The sequence below is a fragment of the Colletes latitarsis genome, chromosome 2 (genome assembly GCF_051014445.1).
Source record: "Colletes latitarsis isolate SP2378_abdomen chromosome 2, iyColLati1, whole genome shotgun sequence".
Taxonomy (NCBI): Eukaryota; Metazoa; Arthropoda; class Insecta; order Hymenoptera; family Colletidae; genus Colletes; species Colletes latitarsis.
Window position 1 is genome coordinate 28584586 of NC_135135.1, and position 16691 is coordinate 28601276.

Here is a 16691-nt window from a genome sequence, read left to right on the forward strand (position 1 = left end):
AATTGTTTCTTTTTTTATAAATATTTTAACTTTATTTATACATTATACAAAAAATATTTGTATGGTGTTAAAGGTTTTTCTTCTATTTTTTTCATACAATTATACATATCAATGATAAAATTTTATGGGTTTGCTAATTCCAACATATCATCAGTTTCTGTATTGGATTCAACATCGTCAAAATTCTGAAATGAATATCGCAAAAGTACTCGTTTTGTAACGTAATTGTACGTTGCATTCTATATTATAAATTTTAAATCACTTACGCAAGCTCAATCGACAATTGTACTATCGGGAAACCCGTTAAGCAACATTAAAAGGAACATATAAAACGAATATGTGATGTTAAAAACGATCATAATAAAAAGAATATAGACATAGCAAAGAAATAGAAAAGGACAAAAAATTATGGTGACAGCAATGGCAGCTAATCTTGACAATATCCCGCCCATTCTTCGCTCTCGTTTGCGAGATTCACTTTTTAATTTATTATGTCACGAAATTAGTTATGAGCCGTCGATTTTCCTAACTTCCGATATTTCTTCTGCTCTTGATGAAATATCGAGTTTTTGTAAAAGTCGAAACTTCAAAATATTGCGAATTCACATTTCGATACCATGGAAATTATTATTCTTATAATTCGAACCAGGACATTTAAAAGAAGTTGTTGAATTTAGCACAAACTTTTGTAAAAAGAAATCTGATTTTTTTTTAATGATTGAGTTTTACGCATACGTTTACATGCTTTAATTTTTCTAATGTTAACATTATTTTATCAAAAATGTCCATACCTCTACTTCGTCTGTTTGACTGAATGTGACAGTTATTGGATGGATACCAGTTATTTTAAATATGAGCACGAAATAAATCGTTAGCGCTGCATTAATTAAACTCATTATGTAGATGGTGTATAAATAAGTTAAATATAAAAATGGGAGTATAATTATATTAATAAAAATTTTAGCTATTCCTCCAAAAAAATGTCCCATCTCTGAAACGAAAGTCAATGGTATAAAATTTTTGTTTGTTTTATAACAACTTTTCTATAGACATAATACAAAATATTTTTCTTCCATTATAAGATACAAATATCTCGTAGGTATTTATAATTGATTATCCAATATAATATATTGGTAGAAAGGTATAACTTCTGTAGAACAAAGCATTTATTAGAATTTTTATAGATCTATCTGTTAGAATGTTACAAAACTTGGCGTAGCTCGATATTATTAAAAATATTTTATAAAGAATACGCACATAAGAAATAGTAAAGTAAAATATGTTTCATAACAGTTCTTATCAAGTATAAAGTACGATTTTGTGTATAAATAATATATTTATATATTACAGTTCTTATTTCTACCTATTTAACAAAATTACGTCAGACTGGATTTTTTTCGTCTAGGTTTCGGAACAGGAATTTCATTTTCGATAGTAAATGTCGCATTGCTATGTACTGAACTTCCACTTTCGTAATCTTTTATAAAGTTTGAATCGTTTTCTGTATCGTTCTGAATCAAATTTTCGTTTCTTAGTAATTTTATCGAATCTTCATCGCTGTTTCCTTCGATGTTGCTCTTTTCCACAACGTAAGTATCAGCACTTCCAGATGAATTCGAAGAATCATTATTGAAAGAACTTTTCCTGTGGTAATCTGTTTGCTTCGAATTATTTTCATTTGTCGGACGAATAAAATTGGTTTCGATATTCTCCGGCTTTCTAATTCCTACAATTTCATCGTAAATTTTGGACTTTCGATAATTTGCTGCACTATCGGAAAAAGTCTTCGCCACGTCATCGTGCATATCGTTGCTCCCTTTTTCCTTTGCACTCTTCGATCTCATTTTCGTATGGCAATCACTTGCTTTCGTATTTCGTAGCATTTTCAATTCCACGACTTCGCATTCGACACTGTTCCCTGTACTCGAATCGAAATACGAATTTGAACGATCATCGGTGCTACAATACTCTAACGATTTCTTTCTTCCTATCTTTGTTTTACCCTTCTCCGTATTCTCGTTCCGATTCGTTAAAACTTTACTCTTGCTTGTTTCCTGAGGATAGTTCCTGCCAGACTCTACATCGCCCGAGGATCTCGACGTGTTTGATAGTATTCGATCGATCTTCTCGATGATGTTGTACAATCGGTTTGCACTTTGACTCTTTAACGCTCGTTCAGTTTCGTTTAATCGCAGTAGCCTTAGTTTCGCATCGGTGTGCTTATCATTATTTTCTGTCAGGACGCCGCTAGGAGATTCGACAAAATGAAACTTGTGACTTCGGCTACGTTGCAAGCCTCTCTCTTTTAAAATTTCTTCTGGTGTTCGTATACTACTGTTTGATCGCGATCTTTCCCTAGGTGTTACCGAAGCGTTGAAAAATTTCGCTGAAACGTTGTTGTTTAATTTATTTCTAATATCTTCCGTCATTTTTAATCCGACGTTTTCGCCGGTTGCGTCTTTGTTGAATTTCAGAACTCTTACTGGCGCCGATCTGCCGAAAGTAGAAAACGCCAGCACATGATCGTACGGATGATAATCCACGCAAGTCACAGCACGAAAACTCCGGTCGAGTGTGTATTTCGCAAGAAGATTGCCACTCTCCAAATTCCACACATTCAAAGTGGAGTCCTCGCCTCCGCAAAGTATTAGGCCGCCACACGGGGAGATGCAGGCTGTACACTGTATCCTAAAACGAGCATTCGTATGGTTGGTTAGGCCCGACAAGTTCTATAATAGTAAAGTATTAATCAAGTCGAATTTCAAATTATGGGCACAAAATACCTTTGATTGTTTAGCTCGTTGTATTTTTGCAATACAACGCCAGTTGCAAGGTCCAGCATTCTCAGTCCATTGTTCCTCGAGTGCACAAGGAGCCTAGACTCTAAAGGGTGCAAAACGATCGTGTTGATTATTACGCCATCAATTTCTCTGACCCTTATCTTTCGTGATATATGCCATTCCCTTTTGAACGGCACACTACGATTTTTCTTGACCGTCCATAGAATTATTGTGCCAACGCTATCTGCAGTTAATAAATTACTATTCTTTTGAAAGCACATTGAATTTATGAAGCCTTCATGACCTTCTAATTCTTGACTGAGATCACGGTTCTTCGACTTCTTGTTTCGCGTCCAAATGCGCGCTATCCGATCGTAACATCCAGTCGCTACTATCGAAGAATTTTCAGGGCCAAATTTGCTACAATACACGTACGACGGATGCGGCATCATCTGTTACAAATACAATGGAATTTAATTTCAATTACTATTAATAGAAACTAAAGTAACAATTACAGAATCGAAATTGCAAATACGCGGATGCACAGCCTTACTTCCACATGCTGTATGATCTGATTCCGGACGTCCCAAATACGTGCAGTCTGATCGGATGAAACAGAAAGCAAATACTTATCATTGTTAGACCAATGAAGTGAATAAACAAAAGTCTTGTGGCCCGAAAATCGGACGTAAACCTTCTTCGCGATGACCTAAAAGCAAGGAAGTAATAATCATTGTCTTTAATACTTCAGTAGGGATATACTATTCAATTTTTTTACTTATAATTTACCTCGTAAACAACGATAGGATAGTCATGTTCCTCGGAATGACTGCAAGCCAAATATTTGCCATCATTGCTGAAAGCAACGAAGAAGCATCCATTTTCACTAACGTCTGTCTCGAAAATACTTTCGTTCGGTACTTTGCAAGACTGCGCAGCCAATCGCGTCCACTTCGGCAAGTCTATGGAATCTGAAGTATGGGTCGAAGCCTTTTGTGATTCGCTACGTACATCGGATAGATCGTGTAATGATAATTGCTGATAGAAAACAGGTTCTAACTTAGGCGGATCGATGGACGTCACGGTAACAAATAAACTGCTAGGATACTTTTCTCTGAAGCCTGACTTCCACCACGTGTACGCCTAATAAATTAATAAAGGGCTTAAACTTGTATAATACGCTTGTATAGTTGCTTCAAAGAACTAGAGTTTGAGAAATACTGAATTAAAATAAAACTGCTCTTTAACTTACGGAAATATAACGTCGCGTTTAGAATCACTTACTTCGCACGTACAAAATCCTTCAAGTTTTTTCACGTTTTTCCGTGGTTTGTACAATTGTAATCTGACCATTTTGTTGACGTGAAAGACATTATTCCTTCCCACGGGTCGCAGAAAAGCCCACGCAATCTTATGCCAACAACCTTCGGCACCTGTGTAACATCAATGTAATTATTTTGAAGTAAGGCATTTAAAAAAGACCTGTGTAATAATTAAATATATTAAAACTTGAGAAAATGTGAGAATATTCCCCCTAATCTGTATTACACGCTGATACTTGCCGAATTTGTCATAGTTGAAACTGGCCTCGGCGAAACTCAACAGATCGACGATTTCGAAAAGAATTACGATTTGTTCACCATTGGTGTTCAACAGCGATTCGAAATTGTGTTCGAACACTAATTCTTCTTCCCATACAGGTACTATGGATCTGTTTTCTTTAAAGTCAAATTTTCCTGTTATTACTGGTTGCAAATACACTCTCTTGCTAGATTCGCTTTTCAAATACTCTCCAGTTTCGGTTTTCACGATATGAACTTTTACCATCGGGTGTCTCGTTATATAGTCGATTTCTAACGTGTTCACTCTGTGAACAATCACGAGAATATACTTCGTGTCCTTTTTTTTCTTCTTCTTCTTCGAGTCCGCCTCGGTGTTAAGGCACGGGCTACGCACGGAAGAATCAGAAACATTCTTACGATGGCTTTTCTTTTTGTCCCTTCCGCTTTGCGATCGATACCGATATTCCGTATGCGTTGATTTCCTTCTTTTTACTATAGAACTTTTCGATTTGTCCTCGTCGATCGACTCTCTCGAACGATTCTCGTTCAGGTCATCATCCTCGGTCGTAGACGTAGTATGTCGACTAGAATGAATTTCACCATCGACGGAATGCTTTTTACGAGTTCTTTTTATTTTCTTACTCAACTGACGACGATCATCTTTTATCAACACTTCCTCGGAGGAACGATGATCCGACTGCACGGTAACATTTTCTAAACTTTGCAAAGTATTCGAATCGTCCGAATACCTTCTGTCGTTTCCGTTAGAATGTCTATTCTTGTTCGTCGAACCGCGATTTATTTTGTTTTTAGACGTGTCGTCATTATGCTCGTCGATACTCTCGACATCTAGCACCGTAGTTCTATTTCGACTTTCAAAGTGTTTAACAGTTAAATCTTTCGATACGTCCAAATTTTCTATCGTGATGGCCGTCTCTTTAGGAATGTTCCTTTCGACTAGAGAGAGATCCGATTTTCTCGATGCATTAACGACTTCTTTCATCACGATTCTCGCGTTCTCGTGATCAGTCTCAATTCGGAGAATTTCTTCGTTGTCCGAAACGAACGCTGCATTGTCGAAGCCGGAAAGTGACTTTTGTTTACGCGATGATTGTATTACCGATTCATCCAAATCTTGAATCGATGGAAATACATTCTCCGTCGACGACGTTGTCCAAGAGTTGCCTTTTCCATCTGGTAATCGAAACACAGAAGTATCTTTCGACCAACGTTTCCTGGACGACTTTTTTGGTACTTCCGTTTCATTTTCCCGCGCACCCCATTGCCTTCTGCTATGGAATTTTTCTTCGACAAAAAACTGATCAGCATGTTTCTTAATCGATTTACTTTTTCTCGTTGTTCCGAATCTTCTCTCATCCATTTTGTCCATCGAGGATTCCTGAAATTCTTCTATTAAATCTATTGACTCGACGACCTCTATATCATCGTCTTCTTCTTTAAGACCTCGATACTTGACCGGATTAATATTCGATTGTTCGTCTTTTTTCTCGTGAAAAGTATTTGTTCTCGAAAATATTTTAAAGCTTTCAGGCTCCTTTAAACCTATAGCCGTTGCCTTTTCATCTGCCGTTTCATTTTTCTCAATACTTTCAATATGACATTTTTCCGCTTTATATTCTCGATGAATATCAACGAAAACATTCACTGATTTCGTTGCAAATTCCTCCAAATTCATAGAACTTGTATTACCAAATTTCTTCATTTTATTTCTATCGAATAGCTCAAAAGACTTTTGCATGCCTTCTTTGGCGGTCGTTTTATTAACAGAAATAGAATTTTCGGACGAATTATCACTATCATTATTTTTTAATTGAGATTTGTTAGTATTAATCATGAACGACTGCGAGTTCGTTTCATCATTATATCGTTTCTTCTTTTTTTTCTTTGATAGTGTATTTCGCAATTCTAATTCCATTTTATCTTTATTTGAAATAGAAACTCAATTAGAACTTTGTAACGATATCTGTTCAAAATACTTGAGTCTTCCATAAACGCTTCCCTATAATGAAGTTTTCATCGCCACATAATTATAAATTAATTCCTTTTTAACAAGTACGCTATGCTAGTATCTATTTTCATTAACGAAAAAAGTATTTAAAATAGGTTACTGTAAATAATTTACATGCTATTATATTTTATGTAATGCGTGCAGCTTATGTACAGCTTGAAAACAAAGTTTCAAATTTTTATTTTGAAACGAAATGAAATTTATTCTTTATTTTCATTACTCGTAATGTTTCATATAATACTGGAGCAAATAATAATGCAGCGGCATAAACTATTCTTGCATTTTTCTTTTTTTTTATCTTTTATACAAATACATTCAATATCATTTCGATTCCCACGATTCCCTGATTATTGTGTAGAGTTTCTTTAAGGTTATGTCACTGTTCGCCTAGCATTCTCAAGATTCCTTTGGTTGATATGTGAATTGATACGATTGGTTCATTATACCAAATTGTATCACTTAAAATTTTTACTTTTTATTCCTATTTTTTTCAAAACACTCTCGTAGAATTCTCCTTCAAATCTTTCACACTTTTTGTAATTTTTAACTTTTCACTGTTTTATAAGAATGATTCTGTCAAAACACGAACGTATTTTACAATCGATACGTTTTTGAAAACAGATATAACTCAAATTTAGGACGAGTAGATACTTTGTGACGAAATACTTTGTTGATACCAATGGCAGGTGTTAACACTTATTAAAAGTATGTATACATGTATATCAATACGTACGAAACTTCAGCCTATGCTGTTATGATGCAGGTAGTCACAAATCGATAAATAAGGCATAATTTTTAACTTGAAGCTTAATATTATACTATACTTGATTATACTCGTTATACTCGTTAGTCTTACATATTTAATTATAGAAGTTCGTACGTAATACTGCTACACAAAAGATTTCCAAAAGTACAGCAATCCATTCCAAAATCATTTCATTAAAAATATGATTAATAAAATAAAATTAGATAATATTTCTAAAATAATATTGTAGGAAAAAGATAAATTGAATAAGCAGCTGAATAAGGTTTTATTAATGATCTTAGTAAATGCATGTGTTTAAAAACCATTTTGTGAATTGGCCATTCCATTTACTAGGTGTTTGTTGTTCACTTCCTCATTATCTATTGCTGCTTGTTTTGCTATTTCCTAATCAAATGCAGTAAAATACAGTAAATCTTATAATTAAAATAACAAACACAATTCTAATGTTGTATAAAATGTTGGTTTATACACACTGTTGTAATAGCATCTTCATAATCTTGTTCACAATTCATTAGCATTGCATCATTAGTACCAAGATTGAGACATTTTGAATCTGGTTTCTCATCAATCTTCATATTTCCTGTTGAGCATTCAATCTCAAAGTTAATATTTCGAAGAGATTTCATTTTTAATCTCATCTCTCTATTTTTAGCTTCTATTACTTTTTCTCTGCGTGTTTCTCTATCAAGAAGCTGTTAATTACAATAATTTAATTAGAATAAAATTAAATTAATGCTCAATAATTACAATAAAATTAACAATAATTTACCGCTGTAAGTAAAAGCTTATCATTTTTTTGATTAGTTGTCAATGCTTCTGAAAATTCAAGTAAAAATGTTGTTCCATTTTTATTTGCAACAGCAGCCAATTGGCCTTGTTCATGGGGTCGTATACATGTTAAAATTTCATCGCAAACCTAGTATTTGTTATTTTAAAAATATACATATTATATGTGAATTGTAATATCTAAATGAACATACTTTTATACTAAAGATTGGAGAATCTTGTTGAATCAACAAATCCCATACGTCTAAAGTTCCATCCATTTTAATTAAGAAAAATACAGAAAAGCGTGTCATGCTCCATGCTCCACCTATTAAGAAGTCCCTATGACCGCTGAAATATAATTCAAGTGAAATTTTTGTCAATTATAATAATTACATATCTCGAAATGTAAAGTGTATCTACGGTGTCCAAGCAATGCAAGATTCTTTACAATCTTCAGACCATATCCTTGTTGTCCAATCGCCAATAGTTAAAAAATTCTTAACAAATGTTGGATTCCTTTCTAGACTTATAACAGGTCCATATTGTGCCTTAAATCTAGTTGCAATTTTTTCACCTGGGGTTTTACCTTTACGATTTCCTGATATTACCATGCCTAGTCATAAAAATAGATTTATAAAAATAGAAATAGAAATATATGAATATCAAGGGTTTGTTTACCATTTTCAAGGCCACACATGAAACGTGTACCCATAGATGATTCAAACTGTAATGCTGAAATTCCAGTTGCTTTCTCAACATTTTGATCATCAGGATTACATAAATCTATTACTAATGTTTCTGTAGGTGTTTGTAATTTCCTAATATCCCACCACATTATCTGTAGTTTATATCTTTTTTTCATTATTTCTATAATATATTTTTGTCACATTTTACTATACCTGTCCATCTTTTGAAGCACTGAAAAATTCTGTACCAGTTTTAGAATTTATCCATAAGACTTTATTGCATAAATCTCTGTGACTAAATTCTACTGAACTTGTTTCAACTGGTTCTGACCCTTTCCTAATATCCCAACAAGATACTTGGCCAGTCATTAATCCACTGACTAATATATTACTGTCCTTAGAATTATACTCCAATGTCAAAATTGGACAGAATGGTTTTAATGTCAAACATGGAGTATTTGGACTTTCTATAAATGCAGGATATATGTTTATTCAACTTTCTTTCTTATATATTATGAATGATTCTAATTTAACATACCTATATTCCAAATATATGAAACAGGATTATCATTTACTCCTTTTTTGAAGTCTGTATTGCAATAACTAGCTGCAAAGTAATTTCCTTGGTCTGGCGACCAGGAAAGATGTGTTATTTGTCTCTTTATTGCCGAAACATCACGATAGACATTCACTGTACGTGAATAAGCTTTTTGTGTTAATGAAATTGGTTCCATGTAACTGAAGTATTGTTCATAAATATTACAAGTATTGTTTTGTAATATACAATGTTCTATTGGCTAAAAATAATTGTAAATATTAGTGAATGTATTAATATATTGATTTATAACGAAATATTTCTCTTGTACACAAACAATATAAAAGAAAATATATGTACAGGCAATAATTGAAGCATTGTATGAATATACAGTTCGTCCTTTTCTATTTTACGTTTATATCTAACTATTTGTTCTGTGTCTTTCACGTTTAAATCCTTTGGCCAACCACCTTCAGAATGACACATACTACTATCTTTGAACGTTGCAGTATTTGTGTTTACCTAATGATATAACAATATGTATTAACTAATGTAATTATACAAAATACTAGCATGGCTTTATACCTCATGAGCAGAATATGTTTTGCCACATTGAGTTCCATGAGTGGCAGGATCTACATGAATATAATTATTCATATACCCTATGTGCGGTTTAATATCAACTTCTATTTTTTGGAAATCTGAAAGACTACATTGTTTTCCAAATTGTATCCGTTTCTTCGTGTAAGCGTATTGTAAGTTCATATTTTTCATATACATAGATTAAAATATTGTTTTCAAATGTAGGATAATAAATTTTTCCTTAATAAAAATAATTAAGTAATCCCTATTGTTACTCACAAATTAATACGTTATTTAGCTACTGATATTAAAACAAGTGTCTTAGTAATATTAGCATTCAGTTGTGTGAGATTGTTTAGATATCTGTGCTTCTCGGTTACTATAGTAACTAGTATCATAAATGTATAATTGTTTGTATTAATGTAAAATTCTTTATTTAATAAGGATTTTCGACATTTTTATACATCTGTTCGTACTAAAATTGGAACTTTTGGATTTAGACCTTGGTGAAGAATACAAATCATTTTATATATTTTTACATATTCTGGTTTTGTAAAATCAAAAAACATTATCATACTGGGAAGTAAATCTTCTGAAAGGATTTTGATTAAATCTTTAAAATACTGTATTTGTTGTAATTGTTGTATCATTTCAAAGAATAATAATAACTGTTTCTTGTTTTTGTAACATATACACTGTACCCTTGACATTCCTAAAAATAAAACAAAATAGAATAGCATACTACTTACATGTATAATGAAGTCAGTGAATTAATGGTACCTTCGAAGTTGTTAGTATAGACAAAATTCCAAATTCCATTTGACATCCATTCTGATATATCAAAGTTATTATAAAATAATACTTCTTGTATATTTGATTTCCAAATATGTAGATCAATACTTTTTTTTGCATCATACATTTTCCACATACAATTCAATTCAGTGTACACTTTTTTAATATTAACCAAATTAGATATTGTTATTTCTTCGATGAATAGATTTTTAAGTAAAGATATAAATTTAGTTAATAATGATGCATCATGAGTCTTTTCTATTAACTTATCTTGTACAATTTTATCCTACAATACATACATATTTGTTTATGTGTACATATAAATATAGGGTGTTTCTCAGAAATAGATGTAAATATTGTAGAAATTGAATCTACACACTAAAATAACCAGAATTAGACATTTTAGCGTGTAGATACATAGGTACATATATACATCTTTTTTTATTTCGAATTCTATGAATCGCTTACCATTTTATTAAATTCTATTAAAAATATATTGAGCATTTTTTGTCGTTTTCCATTACCAACTGATTTTTCTGAAAATTCAATATTTAAATATGTATGATACGTTTTCAATGATTTAATAATTTCTCCGGGAATATTAAATGCATTTAAACTGTCTACAACATCCATAGTAATAAAACTTTGTTCATATTTAACTTGTGATGCTATATTTCCATGCAATGGACACATTGCACTATCCGCATTAGAAAATGTATAATTATTTGATTCAGATGACACTTTATGTATTAAATTTTTTAATTCATTAGTGGATGTTGATGTAGATCTATTGTCAAATTCCATACCCTTCACCTATACATAAAACAATTACGTGAAATAACTAAATTATAACATTAATGACATATTGTACCATGAAAATGGATAAAAATTTATACTCTATAAAATTATATTACCTTCTTTATGGAACTACTAAGTTTCGAATTATTTTCCAATTTATGATTGGTATTTTTAAGTTTCTTAATTTCCTTTGTGTTTTTAATGTTACATTTATTTCTTACAAGAAAATTTGTATTTCGTGTTAATTCTTTTTTATTTGTTATGGATTGTTTATTATCATTCTTTGTTTTTTCGTTATTTTTAATTGTATTCTTTTTTTCGATGGAATGCAATTTATTATTGCTCACGCGTAAATTTTGTAGTGTTTTTATTTCTTCATCGTCTAATTTGATTATAATCATAAATTCAATTGAATAATACATATAATATTATTTTTAATAAATATTTACCAATTGCACGAGGATTATAAATTTCAGATATAGTAGGCTGCTTGAAAAATTTCTCTTCTTTTGTTACTTTCAGAGATATCTTTTCTCGTAACTGCTGTGTTTGTAGTAATGCTCTACTAATTCCTGCAGCAATTTCTTCAATGCCATTTTCAGACTTTCAAGCAAGAAAACACAAATTAACCAAAGTTTATTATAAAAAATATATAAAAAGATTATTAGTTGTCTTACTTTAGAACAAATACAAGCATTGTTACTGATATCCTGTTTAGTAATAATTTCCTTATGCCATGGTTTTAAACAGAATATTGCTTCATTACAATTTGACTGTAACACATTCTTTACTTCTTCTGTAAATATCAATGTCTGATGTAAAAATTTATTTAGCGCTGAGAAATTGATTATTTGTTCCATTCTTATGATTAAATCTTGCTGTTTCTGGTAAAAAAAAAAAAGAAGAAAGGTGTATAAAAAAAACAGTAATTAGTAATCTAATACATAACATACAGAGAATAAATACAAAAAATGAATCATGTGTCACTCAAAGTGTTAACTGTGCTCCTTATTATATGTATCATACAATTACAATATCTTCGATAATTTTCTTTGATACATGTGTCAACTTTAATCAATATAATCATTACCAAACAAAGCTAATGTAATTTAGGGTTATTTATCATTGGAATTGTTTCATGGAAATTAAATAAATATAAATCTATAGAATAATATATATGAAAATATATATTAGAATGATACATAATACAGGCTTAAGAATATTTTATTTTTCTCTATCACTGATAATTCCATACCTAAAATTTTCTTTTATAAAATTTTTATTCAGTCTAACTTAAAGAAACACTAAAATTGTTTCTAACTTAAATGTTCACAAAACGATCATGTAGATCATTTTAAATGCTGTAATGGAAATGTATTTATAAATCATAAATTTGAGTAAAATGACATTTTAGAATGCCTACTTTACCATTAAAAGGACAACAACTTCTAGTATATGTGTGTTGTGTGTTACACGCGCGCAAGTGTGTATATATGAAATAAAAAACAAAATTTTCTTATAAAAATAAAATGCGATTCATAATTATGTGGGAGTCTTAGCTTAATAATTGTTCACAAATTATATCTTTATACATCAATATCACGAGTAAAAGTATTGTATGTATACACTGCAGTTTTTAAAGGGTGCAAAGTTTCAGTAAAAAGACGTACGAGCTTTACGAGTAGCGTGATTGCTCCGCTCCTAAATTATGTTTTGATATATAAATAATTTTCACATCTCGTATTCATATTAAATGTATTTTAAATCTAACATATATAAAATAAACTTTTCCTCCAATTATGCAATATATCACTTTGGATAGTTATATAAAGCATGTATCATAAACAAATTATACAAATCGTTTTATGTGTACTTTCCAGAGATAACTTGTTGGTTAAGCAGTCTGATTGTAATATAATAGTGCTACTTCAATTCACAAGCATTGTTATTATCAGACAATCACAACTATAATTCTATCGCGTAACGAAAGACGCAAACAAAACATATCAAGATAGAGTCAGATAGAGCCATAGTGAGCAACATTGGCGTACACGTAGACTCAAAGTATTAATTGCGACTAAAACAAAAAAATTCTCTGACATTTCATAATATGATTTCAATAAATTTTATGCAATAATAATTGTCAAGAACAAATACTTACAGTTTGCATGTGCCTAGCCAACAAATAATCTCTGCACAGTATAGGACAAGTTATCTGAGACTTGAATTACAAATTGTATTTGGTGATACATTTCCATCCACGAATTTTTTCACTATCACCAATAAGATATTTATAACTCCAATCTTAAGTAACTCGCCTTGTATAAATATATGAACAACCCCTGTATAAAACTGCAAGTAAACCCTTAATTGTTAATTGTACACTTTTAAAAACTGATTTATAAACGTAAGTCTGAAAGTAACAAAATGAAGATGAATGATTTAAAAGTCTTCTATAAATTAGTATCTGTTAAGTAGATTTACGAAGTTTATCAACTGCAAATAGAAGTGGGAAATTATTTGATTTACTCCTTAATAATCATAGTTTATAATTCATCTTTTCTTGGCACATCATCGTCTTCATCTTCTTCTTGAGTCTGTAATAATATAAATTTAGATTTTTCAATTAAAACAAGATAATTGTTATAGATTAAAACCCATTGGCATTAACATCCATTTGAGAAACGATCATAGCAATTTAGGTCCATTTATCAACAATCAAAAAAAGAATAAAATGTCAATGAGTTAAAATATGAATATATACAAACTTCTTTTGCAGCTTCACCATAAGCACCATTAGTATCAATAAATTTGGAAAGTCCTTCAAGTGTTCTTTCACCATTGTATTGAACAGCCTAAATATTTATTTTATAAATATTATTAACGTTCGAACAGTTATTAGAAACTCAATTGAATTTAAATCTGAGATACTTACTTCATTAGTTTCTTTTTTATAAAGCATAATTGTAGGAAAATTCTGAATTGTCAAATCTTCTAATTCATTTGCAACAGCATCCATTTTTGCTATGACTATATCTTCATTGTCTTTGTATTTCTCTCCAAGCTGGAAATATATGAAATTTTATTTAAAAATTTGGACTAAAAGCTTTTGCAACCTTTAATAACATAAAATAATTATAAAACATACTGCTTCATAAATAGGAACCAGATTTTGGCAGTGTTCACACCATGGAGCATAAAAATCGACTAAAACGTTCTTCTCTTTATCATGTGCAACTTCATGGAAGTTAGAACTAACAAGAACTTTCACAGGGTATTTATCCCAATCTTCAGGCAAATCTTGTAAAAACAAATGGGTTTTCAATTTGCCTTCAACATATGCTGTTATGAATTCCAAAATATTTTCACTGGTAATTTCTGGCTTTTCTGGTTTATACTTTGGCATTTTTTGTTCAAACTTTATGATACGCATAACAGGTACTTCCTCTTTCTTTATACCAAAGAATTCTAAGATACGTTCATGATCAAACTCATCAACATTAATTGTAACAAATATGACCTGTAAATATATACATATATATATATTGTAATATTGTATTAATAACTTTCATGAAGATTAGTATACTAATATTTAATATATTATTTATATGTATGATTCATCATGTGCATACATACTTCTCCACGGAATTTCTTTGCTGGTTCCTTCAATTTTTCTACATACTCATCATAATGTCCAGCTTCTTTACTAAGGAACAAGAGAAAATGGCTTTTAATATTGCCACTGAAGATCTTCTGTGCACTATCTTGATTGAAATCAACGACTAAAGGCAGTGAATGCACAAAGATGAAGTTTTGTAATTTCATAAAATCAAATTCATCATTAAATTCATTTTCGCCTTCATCGAACTAAGACAAATATTAATTCAGTAAAGTATAATATATTGGTAATATATATGTATATAAAAAACATAGAATTAACTATTAATCATATACCTTTTTGAATAGAATAACTTTTCTATCTTCTGCTTTATTTTCATTGAAAATTTCTTCACTACTACTTATACCAAATACATGATCATCATTAGCATTTCCAACTTCCAAAAATACTTTTGCTGGTTCTGAGTTTACATCCTAATATGATGGTAAAATAAACATATAGCTTACTCGTATTCAAATAATTCGTGAATTATGGTTTTAAACAAAATATATAAAATATAATGCACCTTAAAGAATCCTATAATTACAACATCATATGATTCAATGAATGCTACAGTTTCCTTAACTGTTGTTAAAGTTTTAACAGCTGAACCTGACTTTTTCGTTACCCACATTACAATATTATCTGCTTGACGGTTACCAGTATAATCAATAACAGAACCTTTACGATAAAATTTAAGAGTCGGATATCCTTCAAGTTGATGTTCTTCAGCTAATTCTGTTTCCACAGTAGCATCAACTTTAGCTAATTTTACAGAGGAACCAGTTTCTTGTAACTTCTTTGCTGCTTTGGCATATTCAGGAGCCAGAGCCTTACAATGCCCGCACCATGGGGCATCTAAATATTGATGGAAATAAAAAGATTTTAATCATAATCAGTCTATTGCTAAAAAATTTAATATTAATTCAATAGATACGGACTATATAAAATACAAATTATTAGACATTTACGATGATATTAAGGTTTTTCAAAATATTAAATGAATTTTTATGTAATTCTTAAAATTATTTGTTGAATTAAATTATAAAAATAAGAAACTGATATAGGTATTACTTCTTTTTTCGAAATTACAAATTATTAATTGATTATCATGACGAAAAACTAATGTCACATGTTACACAAAATATAAAATTTATTTATAAATTTTTAAATTTAAATAATTTATTATTAAGACAAATACTATTTACAACATTTTAATTTAAAATTATTAATCATAAAATTGAAATATTGTCAACAAGTGGTGTTAATCTTAGAAACCGGCTTCTAAATGGTGACGTGTAAAACCTGAGCATCTGGATCAACTTCAGACAGACTTTGGATGTATTGTACAGAAATAACAAATGAAATTATGAATAATAAGTACAATTTAAAGAATCTGTTACAATAAATATGATCTGTTACTTACAAAATTCGACAAGTAGATATTCATTTTGTTCAATAGCTTCCTTAAAATTATCTTTCGTAAGCACTAATACCGCATCCTCGGTTTCAATTTTTGCAAGAGTAGCAGCAAAGGAAAAAATCACTAAAAATGCTAACGCAAAGAGCTTCATTTTTCAAACGAAGATGAGTTTATTGCCTACTGATTTATGCCACGATACCTAAGAAAATCTGATTGAATCGGAAAACAGTAAACCTGCCGTTTTAGTATTGAGATTAAAGGCACTCAACACGACTCGTTGAGGAACACGAACAAAGTGATGAAGGACAATGA

At 30.6% G+C, this 16691-nt stretch overlaps 4 protein-coding genes across 5 annotated transcripts; all 4 read right to left on the bottom strand.

The window, feature by feature from the left end:
- Nucleotides 1–69: 69 nt before the first annotated feature.
- LOC143351742 (uncharacterized) lies at nucleotides 70–7046 on the bottom strand. 2 transcript variants are annotated; one of them, XR_013081804.1, is made up of 7 exons: nucleotides 4343–7046; nucleotides 4065–4213; nucleotides 3570–3923; nucleotides 3334–3489; nucleotides 2784–3232; nucleotides 792–2688; nucleotides 142–185 (listed from the first exon to the last, which is right to left on the bottom strand). XR_013081804.1 is itself a non-coding variant. In XM_076783584.1 (6 exons), exons 1-6 carry the CDS (start codon nucleotides 6276–6278, stop codon nucleotides 1377–1379), a joined length of 4356 nt encoding a protein of 1451 aa, XP_076639699.1. In that variant the 5' UTR covers nucleotides 6279–7046; the 3' UTR covers nucleotides 70–1376. The 2 variants fall into 2 exon arrangements, 1 of the variants encoding a protein (XP_076639699.1); XM_076783584.1 differs by having other exon boundaries at nucleotides 70–2688.
- A 333-nt stretch (nucleotides 7047–7379) lies between these two features.
- LOC143351745 (dynein axonemal intermediate chain 2) lies at nucleotides 7380–9906 on the bottom strand. Its single transcript, XM_076783590.1, has 10 exons — nucleotides 9712–9906; nucleotides 9487–9648; nucleotides 9130–9388; nucleotides 8805–9058; nucleotides 8584–8743; nucleotides 8326–8518; nucleotides 8118–8253; nucleotides 7907–8053; nucleotides 7611–7829; nucleotides 7380–7521 (listed from the first exon to the last, which is right to left on the bottom strand). The coding sequence occupies exons 1-10, from the start codon at nucleotides 9904–9906 to the stop codon at nucleotides 7432–7434; spliced, it is 1815 nt and encodes a 604-aa protein (XP_076639705.1). The 3' UTR covers nucleotides 7380–7431.
- Nucleotides 9907–10166: 260 nt separating this feature from the next.
- On the bottom strand, nucleotides 10167–13593 carry LOC143351747 (uncharacterized). The gene is made up of 7 exons (XM_076783596.1): nucleotides 13460–13593; nucleotides 11976–12182; nucleotides 11748–11901; nucleotides 11415–11680; nucleotides 10969–11313; nucleotides 10489–10786; nucleotides 10167–10420 (listed from the first exon to the last, which is right to left on the bottom strand). Exons 1-7 carry the CDS (start codon nucleotides 13466–13468, stop codon nucleotides 10167–10169), a joined length of 1533 nt encoding a protein of 510 aa, XP_076639711.1. The 5' UTR covers nucleotides 13469–13593.
- Nucleotides 12468–16672, bottom strand: Pdi (protein disulfide isomerase). Its single transcript, XM_076783597.1, has 8 exons — nucleotides 16383–16672; nucleotides 15483–15814; nucleotides 15253–15390; nucleotides 14935–15165; nucleotides 14447–14818; nucleotides 14234–14362; nucleotides 14067–14153; nucleotides 12468–13895 (listed from the first exon to the last, which is right to left on the bottom strand). Exons 1-8 carry the CDS (start codon nucleotides 16528–16530, stop codon nucleotides 13845–13847), a joined length of 1488 nt encoding a protein of 495 aa, XP_076639712.1. The 5' UTR covers nucleotides 16531–16672; the 3' UTR covers nucleotides 12468–13844.
- Nucleotides 16673–16691: the final 19 nt, after the last annotated feature.

What these genes read in the sequence shown, in the direction of transcription:
- Pdi (XM_076783597.1), bottom strand. Translation starts at nt 16,530, where the DNA reads ATGAAGCTCTTTGCGTTAGCATTTTTAGTGATTTTTTCCTTTGCTGCT. An exon ending in TAATTATAGGATTCTTTAAG is followed by an intron (nt 15,391 to 15,482) that starts GTGCATTATATT and finishes CCATCATATTAG; the next exon opens with GATGTAAACTCAGAACCAGC. An exon ending in AAGTTATTCTATTCAAAAAG is followed by an intron (nt 15,166 to 15,252) that starts GTATATGATTAA and finishes TATTTGTCTTAG; the next exon opens with TTCGATGAAGGCGAAAATGA.
- LOC143351747 (XM_076783596.1), bottom strand. An exon ending in TAATAGAATTTAATAAAATG is followed by an intron (nt 10,787 to 10,968) that starts GTAAGCGATTCA and finishes TATGTATTGTAG; the next exon opens with GATAAAATTGTACAAGATAA. An exon ending in CTATACTAACAACTTCGAAG is followed by an intron (nt 10,421 to 10,488) that starts GTACCATTAATT and finishes TTTTATTTTTAG; the next exon opens with GAATGTCAAGGGTACAGTGT.
- LOC143351745 (XM_076783590.1), bottom strand. Translation starts at nt 9,906, where the DNA reads ATGTATATGAAAAATATGAACTTACAATACGCTTACACGAAGAAACGG. An exon ending in CAATGCTTCAATTATTGCCT is followed by an intron (nt 9,389 to 9,486) that starts GTACATATATTT and finishes AATTATTTTTAG; the next exon opens with CCAATAGAACATTGTATATT. An exon ending in TTCATATATTTGGAATATAG is followed by an intron (nt 9,059 to 9,129) that starts GTATGTTAAATT and finishes CTGCATTTATAG; the next exon opens with AAAGTCCAAATACTCCATGT.
- LOC143351742 (XM_076783584.1), bottom strand. Translation starts at nt 6,278, where the DNA reads ATGGAATTAGAATTGCGAAATACACTATCAAAGAAAAAAAAGAAGAAA. An exon ending in TTTCAACTATGACAAATTCG is followed by an intron (nt 4,214 to 4,342) that starts GCAAGTATCAGC and finishes GATGTTACACAG; the next exon opens with GTGCCGAAGGTTGTTGGCAT. An exon ending in AAGGATTTTGTACGTGCGAA is followed by an intron (nt 3,924 to 4,064) that starts GTAAGTGATTCT and finishes TTAATTTATTAG; the next exon opens with GCGTACACGTGGTGGAAGTC.